The sequence below is a fragment of the Stegostoma tigrinum genome, chromosome 43 (assembly GCF_030684315.1).
Source record: "Stegostoma tigrinum isolate sSteTig4 chromosome 43, sSteTig4.hap1, whole genome shotgun sequence".
Taxonomy (NCBI): Eukaryota; Metazoa; Chordata; class Chondrichthyes; order Orectolobiformes; family Stegostomatidae; genus Stegostoma; species Stegostoma tigrinum.
Window position 1 is genome coordinate 7,735,748 of NC_081396.1, and position 20,577 is coordinate 7,756,324.

Here is a 20,577-nt window from a genome sequence, read left to right on the forward strand (position 1 = left end):
TCAGAGTTGGGGACTCAATTACTAGGGGTCATGAGTTCAAAGTGAGAGGAGGAAACTTTAAGGGAGATGTGTATAAAGTTCTTTACACAGAGGGTGGTGGGTGCCTGGAACGTGTTGCCAGCGGAGGTGGTAGAGGGGGGCATGACAGTGTCATTTAAGATGTATCTCAACAGATACATGAATGGGCAGGGAGCAGAGGGATACAGGTCCTTGGAAAATAGACGACGGGTTTAGATAGAGGATCTGGATCAGCGCAGGCTTGGAGGGCCGTAGGGTCTGTTCCTGTGCTGTAATTTTCTTTGTTCTTTGTTTGTTCTAAACAGCTTGCAAGGACTTGAGTTTTACTCAAAGCTGATTCAATGGAAGCAGCCTGGAGGGGTGTGGCCAGCTCTCACTGATCAGGATTTCGCACGCTTTATTTTCGCTTTCTCGGTTTAGCTTTAAGCAGTTGCTGTTGTGGGTTTGAAGTAGAAGCTATCTCGATTACAGCTGGAAGCTGGGGTTCCTGTCTCTGCAGCTGGGTCACCTGTGAGACAAATCTGTTTGGTGTGAAATTTCCTTTTAGCTGAGGGGGTCTGTTAATGGGACATTACTATGTTGGAGCAATTAATTCATAACAGTTACTGTATCTATTGGTCTGTTAAGTTTTCCAATAAAGAGTTAAGTTACTCGAAGTTCTTCTTTATTCATTTGGATTTTAACTGTACTGTTTAAATAAATTGTGTTTTGCTTAACATCGATTAGTTTGAGCAGCCGAGCTGCATCTGCAAAACACAGCATTTGCCTTTAAAAATCAGAAAACGTTAGGGCCTAGGCTACATTCTTAAAATATTTTAAGGGGTTCTGGTCTGCTCCATAACAACTTTAGTGAATCAGCAATTCAGGAAAGGCGTCTCTAGCCAGCCAGTGGTGAGAATGTGGAACTGGCTCCCTTGGTGAGTGGTTGAGGTGAACAGCCTCAATGTACTGAAGGGGAAGCTCAATACAGGCATGAGGAAGAGGGAGACAGGAACAGTCGCTGGGTGCTACATGAAGCTTACACGCTGTAGGCGTGGGAGATGGATGGTCAAAGACTTTTGTCTTGAACTTACAGCGAAAGGAATTTAAATTCAGCAAATAAATTCAGAATTGAGAGCTGAGTCGCTTGCTGATGGCTTTGAGATGGCTTTTGCCCTTGCCTGTTGTGGCCTGCGTGTGACTCCAGACCAAAGTGATGGGCTGCCAAGCCACTCAGTTCAGGGGATGGGCAACCAAATGCTGGACTTAACTGCCCCCCCCGCCCTCACCCGACGAAGGAAGGGTAAATAATTTGTTCTGTTTGTTTACAGAATCCGCACGGAACGAAGCAGCATGGATGGAGCCCATCAGGGCACGTTGCCATTCTTCGAATGAGTTCTCAAGTTAATCCCACTCTCCCGGCCTTTATCCTGAAACGTCACTCACTTCCCCCACATCCCGCAGGGTTATTCACAATATCGAACATTGCCATGGTATCTGCTTCTGCGTCTTTCTGCATAGCACATGCCAGTTCACAACAGTTAGGGCGGCTCAGTGGCACAGTGGTTAGCACAGCTGCATCTTGGCTCCAGGGACACGGGTTCAATCCTATTCTTGGGGGACTGTCTGTGTGGAGTTTTCACATTATCCCCCCCACCACATCTGTGCGGGCTTGCTCCAGTTTCCTCCCACAGCCCAAAGATGTGCAGGGAAGATGGGTTGGCTGTGCTGAAGTGTCCCATGGTGTCTGGGGACCTGTAGGTTAGGTGCGATATGCAGAGTTACAGGGATTGGGTGGGTTGCAGTTGGTGGGGGGAGGGGTCAGTGTAGGCTTGATGGGCTGAATGGCCTGCTTCCACACTGTAATGCGCTCGCTGCCTTCAGAAACCAATGCTTCCCGCTCTGCTTCTCATACATTTGCCAATTGCCTTGAATCCTTGTCCTTTGGCTCTGGGCCATACCTGCTCCAGGAAATCAAATCTCCACCTCATCCAGGAGGTCTCTCTTTTCAAAGAGAGACAAGCCCACAGCCTTCTCTGCCCTCTCCGTGTAACTGAAGCTCTGCGCTCTCGGTACATTTTTTTCCTCTTTAATCATTCATGGGATGACGACATCGCTGACCAAGCCAACATTTATTGCCCATTCCTAATTGCCCCGAGGGCAGTTAAGAGTCAACCACATTGCTGTGGGTCTGGAGTCACATGTAGGCCAGACCAGGTGAGGATGGCAGATAACATGGTGTGGAGCTGGATGAACGCAGCAGGGCAAGCAGCATCAGAGGAGCAGGAAAGCTGACGTTTCGGGCCTCGACCCTTCTTCAGAAATGATCCGAAACATCAACGTTCCTGCTCCTAAGATGCTGCTCGGCCTGCTGTGTTCATCCAGCTCCACACTTTGTTATCTCGGATTCTCCAGCATCTGCAGTTCCCATTATCTCAGGTGAGGACGGCAGTTTCCTTCTCTAAAGGACATTAGTGAACCAGATGGGTTTTTCCCCAACAATCGACAAAGAATTCACGGTCACAATTAGATTCTTAATTCCAAACATAAATTCAAATTCCACCATCTGCCGTGGTGGGATTCAAACCCGGGCCCTCAGAACATTATCTGGTTAAGCAATAATACTACGAGGCCATCGCCTTGCTGGTAAATCTTCCCCATAGCCCTCTCAGGCTTTCATAAACTCCCGCGAGTGCATTGCCCAAACTTGGGCTCCAGCTAAGGCCTAGCCAATGTTTTAAACAATGTCCAGGATAAACGTTTAGCTCGTCATCATTGGCGGCCCCTCACGGACGATGATGTGGCTCTCTTCCACACTCAGGGCGAGCCCACAGGTCGCTGAACACATCGATGCGGCTTCTGCAGGCTCTGTTACACTCGGGGCAGAAGGTGGCAGTGGGGTGGGGTATGTGGGACACGGTTTGCGCCCGGCTTCCAATTTTTCCCGACGGCGACTTCCCCCGATGCTGCTCCCCCAATTTGGGCGGCTTTGGGCCAGTCATTCCCAGGCGTCTGCGGGAATGCCGCGCTTCCCCAGTGAAAAATTGTGGGTATCGCTTCCTCTGTCCACCAGGGGGCTCGCCTTCTGATTCAAAGTTGGGAGTGTAGCTCCTGCTCAGGGAGTCTCGTGTCGGACATATGGGCGTGTCTGCTCATCGTAACCGATCAAGAGTGGGGCAGTGCCTCGATGGTGGGGCTGTTGGCCGGTTTGCGGACTCTGGAGGTGATGCAGCTGCCTTCCCAGTGGATTTGCAGGGTCTTACAGAGGCAGTGTCAGTGGTACTGCTCTAATGCCCTGAGGTGTCTCCCGTTGATCGCCCACATCTCAGAGTCAAGAGCCGCAGGTCCGTGAACCGTGAGCGTAGTGACAGATCTCCAATGTTGTCAGTCTTGACCGTTGTTTCCTCAGGCACGAGCATGCTGGAGGCACAGAGCCTAAGTATTGCCTGGAAGAGGACACCTCGCATTGAAATTCCTTGTCTCGCACTCATCAGGACACTTCGCAAGAAGTACCAAATCACAAGAGGGGACAACCAACTTATACTGTTTGTGAAATTGTGCATTTCGGCAAGAAGAATTGGAAGAAAAAAAGGCTCATTGCGTTTAAATGTTGAAGGGCTGCAAACCCAGGAAATGCGGAGGGATCTCATTGTCTTTGTGTATGAATTACTGAGAGTTAGTACGCAGGTACAGCAAATAAAAGATAATATTGTAATTTATCGAGAGGGGAATAGAATGCAAAAGTAAGGAGGTTATTCTTTTGTTGTACAGGGTAGTGGTGAGGCCGTATCTGGACTCTTTCTCACAGTTTTGGCTGCTTTATTTCGGGCAGGACATAAATATATTGGAAGCAGTTCATTGTCTGTTTATAGAGTCATATAGCATGGAAAAAGACCATTCATCCAACCAGTCCATGCTGACCATAATTCCAAACCAAACTAGTCTTACCTGCTTGCACTTGGCCCATATCCCTTCAAATATTTCCAATTCATGTACTTATCCAAACTCCTTCTGAACATTGTAACTATACCTGCATCCGCCACTTTCTCTGGCAGTTCATTCCACACACGAACCACGCTGTTGTTAAAAAAAAATTACCCCTCAGGTCGTTTTTAAATCTTTCTTCTCTCACCTTAAAAGTATGCTCCTTCGCCTAGAAATCCCCCACTTTCGGGGGGAAAGGGACCTGCCATTCACCTTATCTGTACCCCTCATGATTTTATAAACCTCTGTAAGGTTCCGCCCTCAACATCCCATGTTGCGGTTAAAAAAAAGTCCCCCTGCCTATCCTTATAACTCAAACCCTCCATTCCTGGCAACATCCTGGTAAATCTCTTCTGAACCCTCTCGAGTTGAATGTCATCCTTCCTACAACAGGGCAAACAGAACTGGACACAGTTCACCAGAACAGGCCTCTCCAACGTCTTGTACAACCTCAATATTGCGTCCCAACTCTTATACTCAGAGGTCTGAGCGATGAAGGCAAGTGTGCTAAACGCCGTCTTAAACCCGCTCCCCCACCCCCGCCATCTAAGTGTGATGCAAACTTCAAAGAATTATGTCCCAGTTTACCGGCCTGATGCGTGGGATCAAAGCGAAATACTGAGAAATGCTGGAAATCTGAAACAACAGAAAATATTGGAGGAACACAGCAGGATTGATTGGATGTGAGAAGACAGAAACAGAGTTAATACTTTTGAGTCTGGTATTTCTCTTCTTCAGAACTGAAAGGGGGTTGGAAAATCAATCCTTTCACATTTCTGACAGAGCTGGAGGGATACAGATGGCATGGACAGGTGGTGCAGAAGACAAAAGGGTTGCGAATTCTGGAGAAAGAGCAGTAAAGATGTAAAACAGGTGTAAATTGAGGTGTGGAAGGGTAAAAATGGGTCCTCTCAGCAAGGAGTACACAAACCACAAATGAGACAAGCCTATGCAGGATTGTGAGGGAGAGCGATGTAAAACAAAACAGGAGGACAGACATAATACAGTCATTTTCGGAGGCTTTGTCATTCAGTGTTGATGCTTTGAGGCTGCAACGTGCTTAAGCCTCCAGTCAGATGGAGGTGAATTAGGGCTTCTGAGCCCAGGGTCATCTGCTCTGTCTGCTTTTCTTTTCATTTCTTTTCTTTCCCTTTCCCCCCTTCTCTTTTTTTTACTTCTCTTTTATTTTATTTTACTTCCCTCTTAGTGAAGAGGTCTCAGTCACAGGGACAGCATCAGTGGCAAGTTGGGCCCAGCAGCACGGACTGGAGTTTTCTCAAATTAGAGACTTGTGACCAGTGGTGCTCCACAGGAATTTGTGCTGGGACCACTGTTGTTTGTGATGTACAGAAATGATTTGGAGGAAGGTGTAGGTGGTCTGATCAGCAAGTTTGCAGATGACAATAGACAATAGACAATAGGTGCTGGAGTAGGCCATTCGGCCCTTCAAGCCAGCACCACCATTCATTTTGATCGTTGCTGATCATCCACAATCAGTATCCCCTTCCTGCCTTATCCCCATAACCCTTGATTCCACTATCTTTAAGAGCTCTAACTATCTCTTTCTTGAAAGTATCCAGAGAGTTGGCCTCCACTGCCTTCTGGGGCAGAGCATTCCATATATCCACCACTCTCTGAGTGAAGAAGTTTTTCCTCAACTCTGTTCTAAATGGCCTACCCCTTATTTTTAAACTGTGTCTTCTGGTTCTGGACTCACCCATCAGCGGAAACATGCTTCCTGCCTCCAGAGTGTCCAATCCCTCAATAATCTTATGCGTCTCAATCAGATCCCCTCTCATCCTTCTAAACTCAAGTGTATGACACTAAGATTGGTGGAGTAGCAGATTGTGAAGGGGACTGTCAGAGATTACAGCAGAATATAGATAGATTCGAGAGTTGGGCGGAGAAATGGCAGATGGAGTTCAATCCGGGCAAATGTGAGGTGATGCATTTTGGAAAATCCAATTCAAGAGTGACCTGTACAGTAAATAGAAAAGTCCTTGGGAAAATTGATGAACAGAGAGATCTGGGTGTTCAGGTCCATTGTTCCCTGAAGGTGGCAACGCAGGTCAATAGGGTGGTCAAGAAGGCATATGGCATGCTTTCATTCATCAGCCGGGGTATTGAGTACAAGAGTTGGCAGGTCATGTTACAGTTGTATAGGACTTTGGTTCGGCCACATTTGGAGTACTGCGTACAGGTCTGGTCGCCATATTACCAAAAGGATGTGGATGCTTTGGAGAGGGTGCAGAGGAGGTTCACCAGGATGCTGCCTGGTAAGGAGGGTGCTAGCTATGAAGAAGGGTTGAGTCGATTAGGATTATATTCATTAGAAAGACAGAGATTGAGGGGGGACCTGGTTGAGGTCGACAAAATCATGAGCAGTATAGACAGGGTGGATAGCAAGAAGCTTTTTCCCAGAGTGGGGGACTCTATTACTTGGGGTCATTAGTACAAAGTGAGACGAGGAAAGTTTAAGGGAGATATGCGTGGAAAGTTCTTTACACAGAGGGTGGTGGGTGCCTGGAAGGTGTTGCCAGCGGAGGTGGGAGGTGCAGACACGATAGTGTCTTTTAAGATGTATCTGGACGGGTACATGGATGGGCAGGGAGCAAAGGGATACAGACCCTTAGAAAATAGGTGACAGGTTTAGACAGAAGATCTCGATCGGCACAGGTGTGGAGGGCTGAAGGGCCTGTTCCTGTGCTGTAATTTTCTTCATTCTTTGTTCTTTGAGTGGGCCCAGCAGCAGGGACTGGAGTGACTCCAGCAGCATGGACTGGAGTGGGACCAGCAGCACGGGTTGGAGTGGGCCCAGCAGTAGGGACTGGAGTGGGCCCAGCAGCATGGACTGGAGTGGGCCCAGCAGCACAGACTGGAGTGAGTCCAGCAGCAGGGACTGGAGTGGGCCCAGCAGCATGGACTGGAGTTGGCCCAGCAGCACGGGCTGGAGTGAGTCCAGCAGCAGGGACTGGTGTGAGTCCAGCAGCATGGACTGGAGTGGGCCCAGAAGCATGGACTGGAGTCCAGCAGCACGGACTGGAGTGGGCCCAGCAGCATGGACTGAGTGGGCCCAGCAGCAGGGACTGGAGTGAGTCCAGCAGCATGGACTGAGTGGGCCCAGCAGCAGGGACTGGAGTGAGTCCAGCAGCATGGACTGGAGTTGGCCCAGTAGCATGGACTGGAGTCCAGCAGCACGGACTGAGTGGGCCCAGCAGCAGGGACTGGAGTGGGCCCAGCAGCAGGGACTGGAGTCCAGCAGCATTAACCGAATGACTTTTAAACATTGTAACTGTACCTATACGCACCATTTCCTCAGGAAGTTCATTCCACGCATGAAGAAACATGGCCCCTCATGTCTTTTTGAATCTTTCTCCTCTCACCTTGACACTATACCCCCCGGTCTTGAAATCCCCCCACCCTTGGGAATAGACATCTGCCATTCACCTTACCCATGTCCCTCATGATTTTATAAACCTCAATAAGGTCATCTCTGAACCTCTTACACTCCAATGAAAAAAGGTCCCAGCCTCTCCCTGTCCGACAAAACTTTTATTCCAGTCAACGTCCTGGTAAATCTCTTCTGAAACCTCTCCAGCTTAATAATATCCTTCCTGTAACATGGCGACCAGAGTTGGACACAGTACTCCAGGAGAGGCCTCACCTACGTCCTGTACAACCTCAACATGATGTCCCAGCTTCTGTACTCAAAGGCCTGAGCAATGAAGGCAACAATCAAACTTCAAAGACTTACGTGCCTGATCCCTGAGGTTCCTCTTGTTCTACAACTCTACCCAAGGCACCACTTTTGATTGTCTGAGTCCTGTGCATTCATCCAAATTAAACTCCATCTGCCACTCCTCAGCCCATTGACCCAACTGATCAAGACCTCTTTGCAATTTAGACAACCTTCTTCACTGTACGCTATACCACCAATCTTGGTGAAAGTTGTTAACTTACTAGCCGTATCATTCATGTTGTCACCCAAATCATTTATATTGATGACAAAGAAAAGCGGACCCCACGCCAATCCCTGGGAATAGGCGCCCGTCTGAAAAACCACCCTCCCACCTCTGGGGGTGTCAGAGGCACCTCCCGCTTCCCATTGCAAGGTCGGGCATCAAGTGCTTTTGGAGTGAGGCATGCCGAACCTTTCCGCCCTGGGAACGAGCCAAGAGGTCGGGATGGGCGTGACGTGCACGCTGCACGGTAAGATCCTACCCCTTGCCAGGCTAATACCAGGCGGCCATGGGTTGAGGACATTTAAAGCGGCCGTTGGTGGGTTACCTCAGCTGGGCGGTTGCCCGCATCTCCATACCACCTCTTTGGGATGGGTATGGGAAAGGGAGGGGTGATGGGGAGTGGGAGGGGGCTCCTTGTGGTGTCCCTCTTTGCCACCCTTCTGGCCGAGAAAATGCAGCCCCCACCTCACCCCACCGGCAAACCTGGAAAAGGGGAGGTCACATCGCAGGCTCCTGCCCGATGTTTCAGGCTAATGACCTTTCTGGGTCCTGGGAAAGGTCAGAGGTAGAACAGGTTTCAACCAAAACAGAGTGGAGGGCAGAAGAGCAGGGAAGAAGCAATGGGTGGGTTTGTGATGGTGTGGGAGGCACTAGCAACTGAGGGGAAACATATGGATTAGGAGCAGGAAGAGGCCATTCAGCCCTGCAAACCTGCTGTACCATTCAGTGAGACCGTGGTCGATCTGTTGGCGTTTCGAATTCCACCAGCCCATCTCCCCCATCGCCGCCTTTGAATCCCTAATCCAATGGGAAACTACTTGTCATCATCTCAAAAGTGTTTAATGACCCCAGCTTCCACCATCATCTTTTTTTTGTTGATTCGATTTCTCATTGTCGCACGTACAGTGAAAAGTTTTGTTCTGCGCGCAGTACAGGCAGATCCTTCCAGGCAAAGTGCATCAGGGTGATAGAACAGAGCGAGGAATACGATGTGACAGCTGCAGAGAAGGTGCACAAACAGTGAGACCAACATTAGATCTGAAATTTGGGAGGCCCATTCAGAAGTCTAATAAGAGCGGGGAAGATGCTGTTCTTGAAATTGTTGTAAGCTTCTGCATCTTCTGCCCAACAGAAGAGGTTGGAAGAGATTATAGCAGGGGTGGGAGGGGTCTTTGATGATGTTGGCTTCCTTCCCGAGGCAGTGAGAAGTGGAGATGAAGTCAACGTTTGGTTTGTGTGATGGACTTGGCTGTGTTCACAACTGTCTGCAGTTTCTTACAGTTCTGGGCAGTTGCCATTCCAAACCATCCAGATAGGATGCTATCCACGGTGCATCTGTAAAAATTGGTAAGCTGAGGCAGGAAGTCGCATAGTCCTCTGAGAGGAAGCATTTCTCCTCGTCACTGTCCTAACAAGGCAATGCCTTACTCTAAAACAGGAAGCTGGAAGCCACAAGGAGATGGCAACAGAACAAGTACGGAAGCCAAAGGTGGGTACAGCCAAGGCAACAGCAGGATTGTTACAAAGAACTGAAACGTGAGAGTAGCGATTATAGTCTCAATTTGTGGAGATCAGTCTTGAGTTGGGAAATGGCAGTCATTTCAATTGGCTTTTCTTCAAATGATTGACTTGTGCACATGGTCATCACTCGCTGTGCCGGTCTTTGTAGGCCGCCCACGTTACCCTTGAGGATCGTAGAAAACAGAAGCGGGAGTAGGCCATTCGGCCCTTCCACCCTTCAAGCCTGCTCCACCATTCAATACGATCGCAGCTGATCATTTAAATGAGTACCCTGTTTCCGCTTTCTCCCCAAGTCTCTCGATCCCTATAATAAAAATGTAGAGAAGGTGGAGGTGAGCTGCCTTTCATCCCAATGTAAATGCCCTTATTTAAGTTTAGCACAGTTGTTTCTGACTCCGGTATATCACTCTCAAACTGAATGCTAAATGCTGCCATTAAAAATGGTGAATTTTTCCCAGTGTGACAACACTGACTTTAAGAGGTTATTTTGCCCTGATTTGATCTCTGAACCACAGCGACCCACAAAACTCACAATGAGGTTAGGGAGGGGAGCTCCACGATTTTGACCCAGTGACACTGAAGGAACATTGAAATATTTCCAAGTCAGGATGGTGAGTGGCTCGGAGGGGGAACGTACGGAGGGTGATGTCCCAGTATGGAAGAATTCATAGACTGCTTTCAGGACAATTTTCTTGAACAATATTTTGTGGATCCAACCAGGCATCAGGCTATTTTTGGGACCTGGTAATATACACAGAGACAGAGTTAATACAAGATCTTAGAGTAAAAAATCCCCCCGTGTTATGGACCATACCAAACCCCTCAAAAATATTCAGAAGATAGTCGAGACTCTAACTTTTTCTTTTTTTAAAAGGTAAATTTAAGGTGTTGCGCTCCATAGACAATTCGATAGGTCAAAGACATAAAGCAAAACACAATTTATTCATCTACTATAGTTAAAATACAACAAAAGAAAGAGGAAATTAAATTAAATTAAGTCTATTGAAAAACTGAACAATATAATAGAGACAGTAACTATTACTAATTAACTGTTCCAATCTGGTAACACGCCACAAACAGATTCAGAATCCCTACAGTGTGGAACAAGCTAGTCAGCCCCACCACCCCTTCAAGTAGCATCTCACCTTGGCCCATTCCCCTTCCTTGTAACCCTGCATTCCCTATGGCTAATCCACCCAGCCTGCCTATCCCTGGACACTACTTTTAGCAGCAAAAACAAAGTTGCTGGAAAAGCTCAGCATGTCTGACAGCATCTGTGGAGGGAAAAAACAGCGAATGTGTTGGGCCAGGTGACCCCTTCCTCAAAGCTGATGGTGGCTGGGAAAACGTCAGTTCATGTGCAGAAAATATAGAGGTGGGTGGGGTAGGGAGTAAATGATAGGATAGAGCCCAAAGAGAAAGACAGTTGGACAGACAAAGGAGTTGCTCATGGTCAGGCTGGGAGGGTGAATAGTTGTTAATGGAGACTGTTAGTGACTAACAACAGGGGGTGTGTAGTGGTAGGCTACATGGTAACAAGGCCTGGTGTGGGGGGTGGGGGGTGCTGGGACATGGGAGAGCTTAGGCCCTAAAATTATTGAACTGAATACTGAGTCTGGAGGGCTGTAGGGTCCCCAAGCGGAAAGTGAGGTGTTGTTCCTCCAGCTTGCGTTGGGCTTCACTGGAACACTATGGCAAGCTGGAGACAGAGATGTTGGCCAGGGAGCAGGGTGGGGCATTGAAGTGGCAGGCAACGGGTAGTTCAGGGTCTTCTTTGCGAGCAGAAGGTAGATGTTCTGCGAAGTGGTCACCAAGTCTAGGCTTCGTTTCCCCAGTGTAGAGGAGATCATATTGTGAGCAGCGAATGCAGTAGACTAGATCCTGGGAACTGCAGGTGAGGTGTTGCTTCACCTGGAAGGTATGTTTGGGCCCTTGGATACTGGGGAGGGAGGAGGTACTACTTTTAGCACACCCACTCCACATTATTGGATTGTGGGAGGAAACCAGAGCGCCCGGCAGAAGCCCACAGAGACATGGGGAGAACGTGCAAACTCCACACAGACAGTTGTCCCAGGCCAGAATTGAACCTGGGTCCCCAGCACTGTGAGGCAGCAGTGCTCACCACTGAGCCACCATGCCTCTCCTTCAAAAAAAAGGGCAAATTCAGAAAACAGATTGTCCCACATGCAACTCCAGTAGCAGGCAGAGAACCCCCAGCTTTTGGGTATAACTGAGAGAGAGAGAGATATAAGTAGCTTTCACCTGCGCAAGGCTCCAACAGCAACTGTTGAAAGCTAGACTCAAGATCCTGGTTCTGTGATAGTAGGAACTGCAGATGCTGGAGAATCTGAGATAACAAGGTGTAGAGCTGGATGAGCATAGCAGGCCAAGCAGCATCAGAGGAGCAGGAAAGCTGACGTTTCGGGCCTACACCCTTCTTCAGAAATTTCTGGAGAAAAGTCCAGGCCTGAAACGTCAGCTTTCCTGCTCCTCTGATGCTGCTTGGCCTGCTGTGTTCATCCAGCTCTACACCTTGTTATCCTGGTTCTGTGGTTGGGAGGTTTACCACATCTATTCAATCCGCTTCTACTTGTTCTAACTTTTAAAAATAACCCTGGGGCTTCACATTTCTGAAGAAGGGTCCCGACCCAAAACATCAACTTTCCTGCTCCTATGATGCTACCTGGCCTGCCATGTTCCTCCAGCTCCACCCTGTGTTACCCAAAGCTTCACAAATTGTTTATCTTCTCATTGACTACTTGGCAACTCTGCTTCAAAACCTTGAGGCTCATCACCTCTGCCTTAAAACCTCTCCTCAAAATCAAAACAGGACAAAGTAACCTCTTAAAGCCACAGTGTTGTCACACTGAGAAACATTCATCGTTTTTAATGGCAGCATTTTGCATTCAGTTTGAGAGTGATATAGCGGAGTCAGAAACAACTGTGCTAAACTTAAATAAGGGTCTTTACATTGGCATGAAAACTACATTGGCTGGAGCGGACTGGGAAAGGAATTTAGCTGCAAACATGTGGATGGAAAAATGGAAGACACTTAAGAAAACAGTTTATGACTCAGCAAATACATATATTCAAGTGCAGAAGAAGGAATCTTGGAAGATGGGCACACCCATGGCTAATCTGGGAAGTTAAGGATAGCATCAAATTGAATGAACAAATTTACAATGTAACGAAGATTGGTGGTGAATCATAGGACTGGGTAAGTTTCATAAACCAACAAACAATCGTTGAAATAAAAGCAGAAAGCTTCCATGACAGCGATAGTATCTTTAAAGAGAGGGCAAAATGAACACAGGTCCCTGAGAGAACAAGTCTGTGGGTATAATGGTAAGGAAAAGTGGTGGAAGTGGCAGGGGAATTGTATAAATACTTTGTGTGTGGCCAACATTCACTGTAGATCCCCAGTTGCTCTAGAGAAGGTGGTGCTGAGCTGTCATCTTGTATTGCCGCAGTCCAGAACCACAATGCGATCAGAGGGGGAGTGACAGTATGTAGACTGAAGGAACAGTGATGTATTTCCGAGTTAGGATGGTGGGAGGGGAGCCTGCAGGGGGTTGGTGCTCCCATGTATCTGCTGCCCTTGTCGGTCTAGATGGTAGTGATTGTGGGCTCAGTAGGTGCTATGTAAGGAGCCTTGGTGAATTTCTGCAATGCATCATCCATTCATGGAGGGAATGAATGTTTCTGATTGCGGTGCTAATCAAGTGGGGGCTGCTTTGTCCCGAGGTGGGTGTCAAGCTATTTCAAGGTTATTGGGATTGCGCTCATTCAGGCAAGTGGGGAGCCTTCCACCACACTCCTGGCAAGTGCCTTGTAGACTCCTGAGATAACAAAGTGTCGAGCTTGATGAACACAGCAGGCCAGGCAGCGTCAAAGGAGCAGGACATCTGGTGTTTCAGGTCTGGACCCTTCCTCAGAAAATTCAGTCCATTTTCTGAAGAAGGGTGCAGACCCGAAACGTCAGCTTTCCTGCTCCTCTGACGCTGCTTGGCCAGCTGTGTTCATCCAGCTCTACACCTTGTCATCTCAGATTCTCCAGCATCCGTAGTTCCTATTATCTCCTTGTAGACTCATGGAGTCTAAATCCTTGGACTCCTGGATTCCTAACTCCTGCACTTGTAGCCCCGGTATTTAAACAGACTCATTCAGCATGGAAACAGAGCCTTCAACCCAACCAGCCTATGTTGACCATGTTCCCAAACCAAACTAGTCCCATCTGGCCCATATCCCTCCAAAACTTTCCTAGTCAGGAATTTATCCAAATCTTTTTTAATCATTGTAATTGTACCCACACCCACCACTTTCTCTGGACAAAAATGCCACACGTGGTCCACGCTGTGTGGAAAAAGTTGTCCTTTGTGTCGTTTTTAAATCTTTCTCCTCTCACCTTAAAAGTATGCCCCTGGTTTTGAGCTCCCCAACCGTAGGGAAGAGACCTTTGCTGTTCACCTGATCTACGTCCCTCAAGATTTTATAAACCTCAACCAGATCATCCTTCAAACTCCCATGCTCCAATGAGAAAAAGGCCTGGTTTTTCCAGTCTTTTTATGTATTTCAAACCCTCCATTCCTGGCAACATGTCTTGTAATCTTTTCTGAGCCCTCTCCAACTGCATAATATCCTTCCTATAGCAGAGCGACTAGAACTGCACACAGTTCTCCAGAAGAGGCCTCACCAACGTCCTGTACAACCTCAACATAACTCATGAGCTCAAAGGTCTGAGCAATGAAGGCTAGTGTGCTGAACACATTCCTTTCCACCCTGAATATGTGTGATGCAAATTTCAAATAGCTATATACTTCAACCCCTGGGTTTCTCTGTTCCACAACACTATCCAGGGCCCTACCAGGACTGCATAAGTCCTGCCGTTATTTGTGCTACCAAAATGTAATACATTGCATTTATCCATATTAAACTGCCACACCTCAGCACATTGACCCAATTGATCAAGTTATTTTTGTAACCTTAGATAACCTTCCGCACTGTCCACTCTACCAACGATTTTAGCGTCATCTTCAAACTTATTAAAGCATGCCTTTCATGTTTAGAACCCAATGACTTATATAAATGGTTCATCCAGTTCAGTTTCCATTCATCCATAACTCCAGGATGTCAATACTGTGGGAGGAATTCAGCAATGGTAATACCATTAAATGTCAAGGAGAGATGGTTAGATTCCGTCTGGGGGTTAGAGGTGGTCACTGCTTGCCACTTGTGAGCCTAAAAGGCAGAGAGACCTCGCATTCCCATAGCTAAAGCTTCCACTTGCAGGAAGAGAGTGGAGTTACAGGGGAGGTTGTCGAATGGGGGGAGGTGGTGACACGCTGCGCAACGTTGCTGGATTAGTCACTCACAGGTCCCAGCCTAGAGACACGGGACTGAGTCCCAATACTGGATGGTGGTAAGGCGGGTGCATTACAGCATGGAAAAATGCAAAGTAATACATTCCGGTGTGGAAAATCCAGAAAGGAATTGTTAATCTTGACATGATGACAGTATGGGAAATATGGATCCACAAAGGGAACGGAGTATGCTTGTACACCAGTCAATGAAAATTGAGCAACAATCAACGAGGAAGGCAAATTGTACATGGTCTAGTGGTACTGAGAGACTCTCACTCTCTGTGTTAGACAGTGTGAGGGGGTTCAGTGGGACACAGACTCTCACTCTCTGTGTTAGACAGTGTGAGGGGGTTCAGTGGGACACAGACTCTCACTCTCTGGGTTAGACAGTGTGAGGGGGTTCAGTGGGACACAGACTCTCACTCTCTGGGTTAGACAGTGTGAGGGGGTTTCACTGGGACACAGACTCTCACTCTCTGTGTTAGACAGTGTGAGGGGGTTCAGTGGGGCACAGACTCTCACTCTCTGGGTTAGACAGTGTGAGGGGGTTCAGTGGGACACAGACTCTCACTCTCTGGGTTAGACAGTGTGAGGGGTTTCACTGGGACACAGACTCTCACTCTCTGGGTTAGACAGTGTGAGGGGGTTCAGTGGGACACAGACTCTCACTCTCTGTGTTAGACAGTGTGAGGGGGTTCACTGGGACACAGACTCTCACTCTCTGTGTTAGACAGTGTGAGGGGGTTCAGTGGGACACAGACTCTCACTCTCTGTGTTAGACAGTGTGAGGGGGTTCAGTGGGACACAGACTCTCACTCTCTGTGTTAGACAGTGTGAGGGGGTTCACTGGGACACAGACTCTCACTCTCTGTGTTAGACAGTGTGAGGGGTTTCACTGGGACACAGACTCTCACTCTCTGGGTTAGACAGTGTGAGGGGGTTCACTGGGACACAGACTCTCACTCTCTGGGTTAGACAGTGTGAGGGGGTTCAGTGGGGCACAGACTCTCACTCTCTGGGTTAGACAGTGTGAGGGGGTTCAGTGGGACACAGACTCTCACTCTCTGGGTTAGACAGTGTGAGGGGTTTCACTGGGACACAGACTCTCACTCTCTGGGTTAGACAGTGTGAGGGGTTTCACTGGGACACAGACTCTCACTCTCTGGGTTAGACAGTGTGAGGGGTTTCACTGGGACACAGACTCTCACTCTCTGTGTTAGACAGTGTGAGGGGGTTTCACTGGGACACAGACTCTCACTCTCTGTGTTAGACAGTGTGAGGGGGTTCAGTGGGACACAGACTCTCACTCTCTGTGTTAGACAGTGTGAGGGGGTTCAGTGGGACACAGACTCTCACTCTCTGTGTTAGACAGTGTGAGGGGGTTCAGTGGGACACAGACTCTCACTCTCTGTGTTAGACAGTGTGAGGGGGTTCAGTGGGACACAGACTCTCACTCTCTGTGTTAGACAGTGTGAGGGGGTTCAGTGGGACACAGACTCTCACTCTCTGTGTTAGACAGTGTGAGGGGGTTCAGTGGGACACAGACTCTCACTCTCTGGGTTAGACAGTGTGAGGGGGTTCAGTGGGACACAGACTCTCACTCTCTGGGTTAGACAGTGTGAGGGGGTTCAGTGGTACTGAGAGACTCTCACTCTCTGTGTTAGACAGTGTGAGGGGGTTCAGTGGGACACAGACTCTCACTCTCTGGGTTAGACAGTGTGAGGGGGTTCAGTGGGACACAGACTCTCACTCTCTGGGTTAGACAGTGTGAGGGGGTTCAGTGGGGCACAGACTCTCACTCTCTGGGTTAGACAGTGTGAGGGGTTTCACTGGGACACAGACTCTCACTCTCTGGGTTAGACAGTGTGAGGGGTTTCACTGGGACACAGACTCTCACTCTCTGTGTTAGACAGTGTGAGGGGGTTCAGTGGGACACAGACTCTCACTCTCTGGGTTAGACAGTGTGAGGGGTTTCACTGGGACACAGACTCTCACTCTCTGTGTTAGACAGTGTGAGGGGGTTTCACTGGGACACAGACTCTCACTCTCTGTGTTAGACAGTGTGAGGGGGTTGAGTGGGACACAGACTCTCACTCTCTGTGTTAGACAGTGTGAGGGGGTTCAGTGGGACACAGACTCTCACTCTCTGTGTTAGACAGTGTGAGGGGGTTCAGTGGGACACAGACTCTCACTCTCTGTGTTAGACAGTGTGAGGGGGTTCAGTGGGACACAGACTCTCACTCTCTGTGTTAGACAGTGTGAGGGGGTTCAGTGGGACACAGACTCTCACTCTCTGTGTTAGACAGTGTGAGGGGGTTCAGTGGGACACAGACTCTCACTCTCTGGGTTAGACAGTGTGAGGGGGTTCAGTGGGACACAGACTCTCACTCTCTGGGTTAGACAGTGTGAGGGGGTTCAGTGGGACACAGACTCTCACTCTCTGTGTTAGACAGTGTGAGGGGTTTCACTGGGACACAGACTCTCACTCTCTGTGTTCGACAGTGTGAGGGGGTTCAGTGGGACACAGACTCTCACTCTCTGGGTTAGACAGTGTGAGGGGGTTCAGTGGGACACAGACTCTCACTCTCTGGGTTAGACAGTGTGAGGGGGTTCAGTGGGACACAGACTCTCACTCTCTGGGTTAGACAGTGTGAGGGGTTTCACTGGGACACAGACTCTCACTCTCTGGGTTAGACAGTGTGAGGGGTTTCAGTGGGACACAGACTCTCACTCTCTGGGTTAGACAGTGTGAGGGGGTTCACTGGGACACAGACTCTCACTCTCTGTGTTAGACAGTGTGAGGGGTTTCACTGGGACACAGACTCTCACTCTCTGGGTTAGACAGTGTGAGGGGTTTCAGTGGGACACAGACTCTCACTCTCTGGGTTAGACAGTGTGAGGGGGTTCACTGGGACACAGACTCTCACTCTCTGGGTTAGACAGTGTGAGGGGGTTCACTGGGACACAGACTCTCACTCTCTGGGTTAGACAGTGTGAGGGGGTTCAGTGGGGCACAGACTCTCACTCTCTGTGTTAGACAGTGTGAGGGGTTTCACTGGGACACAGACTCTCACTCTCTGTGTTAGACAGTGTGAGGGGTTTCAGTGGGACACAGACTCTCACTCTCTGGGTTAGACAGTGTGAGGGGGTTCAGTGGGACACAGACTCTCACTCTCTGGGTTAGACAGTGTGAGGGGTTTCACTGGGACACAGACTCTCACTCTCTGGGTTAGACAGTGTGAGGGGGTTCAGTGGGGCACAGACTCTCACTCTCTGGGTTAGACAGTGTGAGGGGGTTCAGTGGGGCACAGACTCTCACTCTCTGGGTTAGACAGTGTGAGGGGTTTCACTGGGACACAGACTCTCACTCTCTGGGTTAGACAGTGTGAGGGGGTTCACTGGGACACAGACTCTCACTCTCTGGGTTAGACAGTGTGAGGGGTTTCACTGGGACACAGACTCTCACTCTCTGTGTTAGACAGTGTGAGGGGGTTCAGTGGGACACAGACTCTCACTCTCTGGGTTAGACAGTGTGAGGGGGTTCACTGGGACACAGACTCTCACTCTCTGTGTTAGACAGTGTGAGGGGTTTCACTGGGACACAGACTCTCACTCTCTGTGTTAGACAGTGTGAGGGGTTTCACTGGGACACAGACTCTCACTCTCTGGGTTAGACAGTGTGAGGGGGTTCAGTGGGGCACAGACTCTCACTCTCTGTGTTAGACAGTGTGAGGGGTTTCACTGGGGCACAGACTCTCACTCTCTGTGTTAGACAGTGTGAGGGGTTTCACTGGGACACAGACTCTCACTCTCTGGGTTAGACAGTGTGAGGGGGTTCAGTGGGACACAGACTCTCACTCTCTGGGTTAGACAGTGTGAGGGGGTTCAGTGGGACACAGACTCTCACTCTCTGGGTTAGACAGTGTGAGGGGTTTCACTGGGACACAGACTCTCACTCTCTGGGTTAGACAGTGTGAGGGGGTTCAGTGGGACACAGACTCTCACTCTCTGTGTTAGACAGTGTGAGGGGGTTCAGTGGGACACAGACTCTCACTCTCTGGGTTAGACAGTGTGAGGGGGTTCAGTGGGACACAGACTCTCACTCTCTGTGTTAGACAGTGTGAGGGGGTTCAGTGGGGCACAGACTCTCACTCTCTGGGTTAGACAGAGTGAGGGGGTTCAGTGGGACACAGACTCTCACTCTCTGGGTTAGACAGTGTGAGGGGGTTCAGTGGGACACAGACTCTCACTCTCTGGGTTAGACAGTGTGAGGGGGTTCACTGGGACACAGACTCTCACTCTCTGGGTTAGACAGTGTGAGGGGTTTCACTGGGACACAGACTCTCACTCTCTGGGTTAGACAGTGTGAGGGGGTTCAGTGGGACACAGACTCTCACTCTCTGGGTTAGACAGTGTGAGGGGGTTCAGTGGGGCACAGACTCTCACTCTCTGGGTTAGACAGAGTGAGGGGGTTCAGTGGGACACAGACTCTCACTCTCTGGGTTAGACAGTGTGAGGGGGTTCAGTGGGACACAGACTCTCACTCTCTGGGTTAGACCGTGTGAGGGGGTTCAGTGGGACACAGACTCTCACTCTCTGGGTTAGACAGTGTGAGGGGGTTCAGTGGGACACAGACTCTCACTCTCTGGGTTAGACAGTGTGAGGGGGTTCACTGGGACACAGACTCTCACTCTCTGGGTTAGACAGTGTGAGGGGTTTCACTGGGACACAGACTCTCACTCTCTGTGTTAGACAGTGTGAGGGGTTTCAGTGGGGCACAGACTCTCACTCTCTGTGTTAGACAGTGTGAGGGGTTTCAGTGGGGCACAGACTCTCACTCTCTGGGTTAGACAGTGTGAGGGGATTCAGTGGGGCACAGACTCTCACTCTCTGTGTTAGACAGTGTGAGGGGGTTCAGTGGGGCACAGACTCTCACTCTCTGTGTTAGACAGTGTGAGGGGGTTCACTGGGACACAGACTCTCACTCTCTGTGTTAGACAGTGTGAGGGGGTTCAGTGGGACACAGACTCTCACTCTCTGGGTTAGACAGTGTGAGGGGGTTCAGTGGGGCACAGACTCTCACTCTCTGTGTTAGACAGTGTGAGGGGGTTCAGTGGGGCACAGACTCTCACTCTCTGGGTTAGACAGAGTGAGGGGGTTCAGTGGGACACAGACTCTCACTCTCTGTGTTAGACAGTGTGAGGGGGTTCAGTGGGGCACGGACTCTCACTCTCTGGGTTAGACAGAGTGATGGGGTTCAGTGGGACACAGACTCTCACTCTCTGTGTTAGACAGTGTGAGGGGGTTCACTGGGACACAGACTCTCACTCTCTGTGTTAGACAGTGTGAGGGGGTTCAGTGGGACACAGACTCTCACTCTCTGGGTTAGACAGTGCGAGGGGGTTCAGTGGGACACAGACTCTCACTCTCTGGGTTAGACAGTGTGAGGGGGTTCAGTGGGACACAGACTCTCACTCTCTGGGTTAGACTGTGTGAGGGTCAAAAACAGAAAGTGGTACATTGGGCTTCATTGGAAGAGGCTTTGAGTTCAGAAGTTGGGATGAACAGATGAACAGGACCCTGGTAAGATTACACCTGAAGCACTGTGTGCGAGGTTTGGTCTCCCTCCTTAAGAAAGGATAGAGTGGGCAATGAAGGCGTTCACGAGGCTGTTATCAGGACTGTCCTGTCATCACGAGAGTTTAGGAAGATCAGGTTGGGCTCTGATTGAAATGTATGAAATTCTCACAGAA

At 49.3% G+C, this 20,577-nt stretch overlaps 1 protein-coding gene across 1 annotated transcript in view; it reads left to right on the plus strand.

Annotated features, from left to right (window-relative positions):
* Positions 1-20,577, plus strand: part of LOC125448884 (uncharacterized) — a 128,838-nt gene that overhangs the window by 23,750 nt on the left and 84,511 nt on the right. The window contains exons 6-7 of the mRNA XM_059641828.1: positions 3,407-3,542; positions 7,945-8,190. Coding sequence (XP_059497811.1) covers positions 3,407-3,542; positions 7,945-8,190 — 382 coding nt within the window. The remainder of the gene's footprint in view (positions 1-3,406; positions 3,543-7,944; positions 8,191-20,577) is intronic.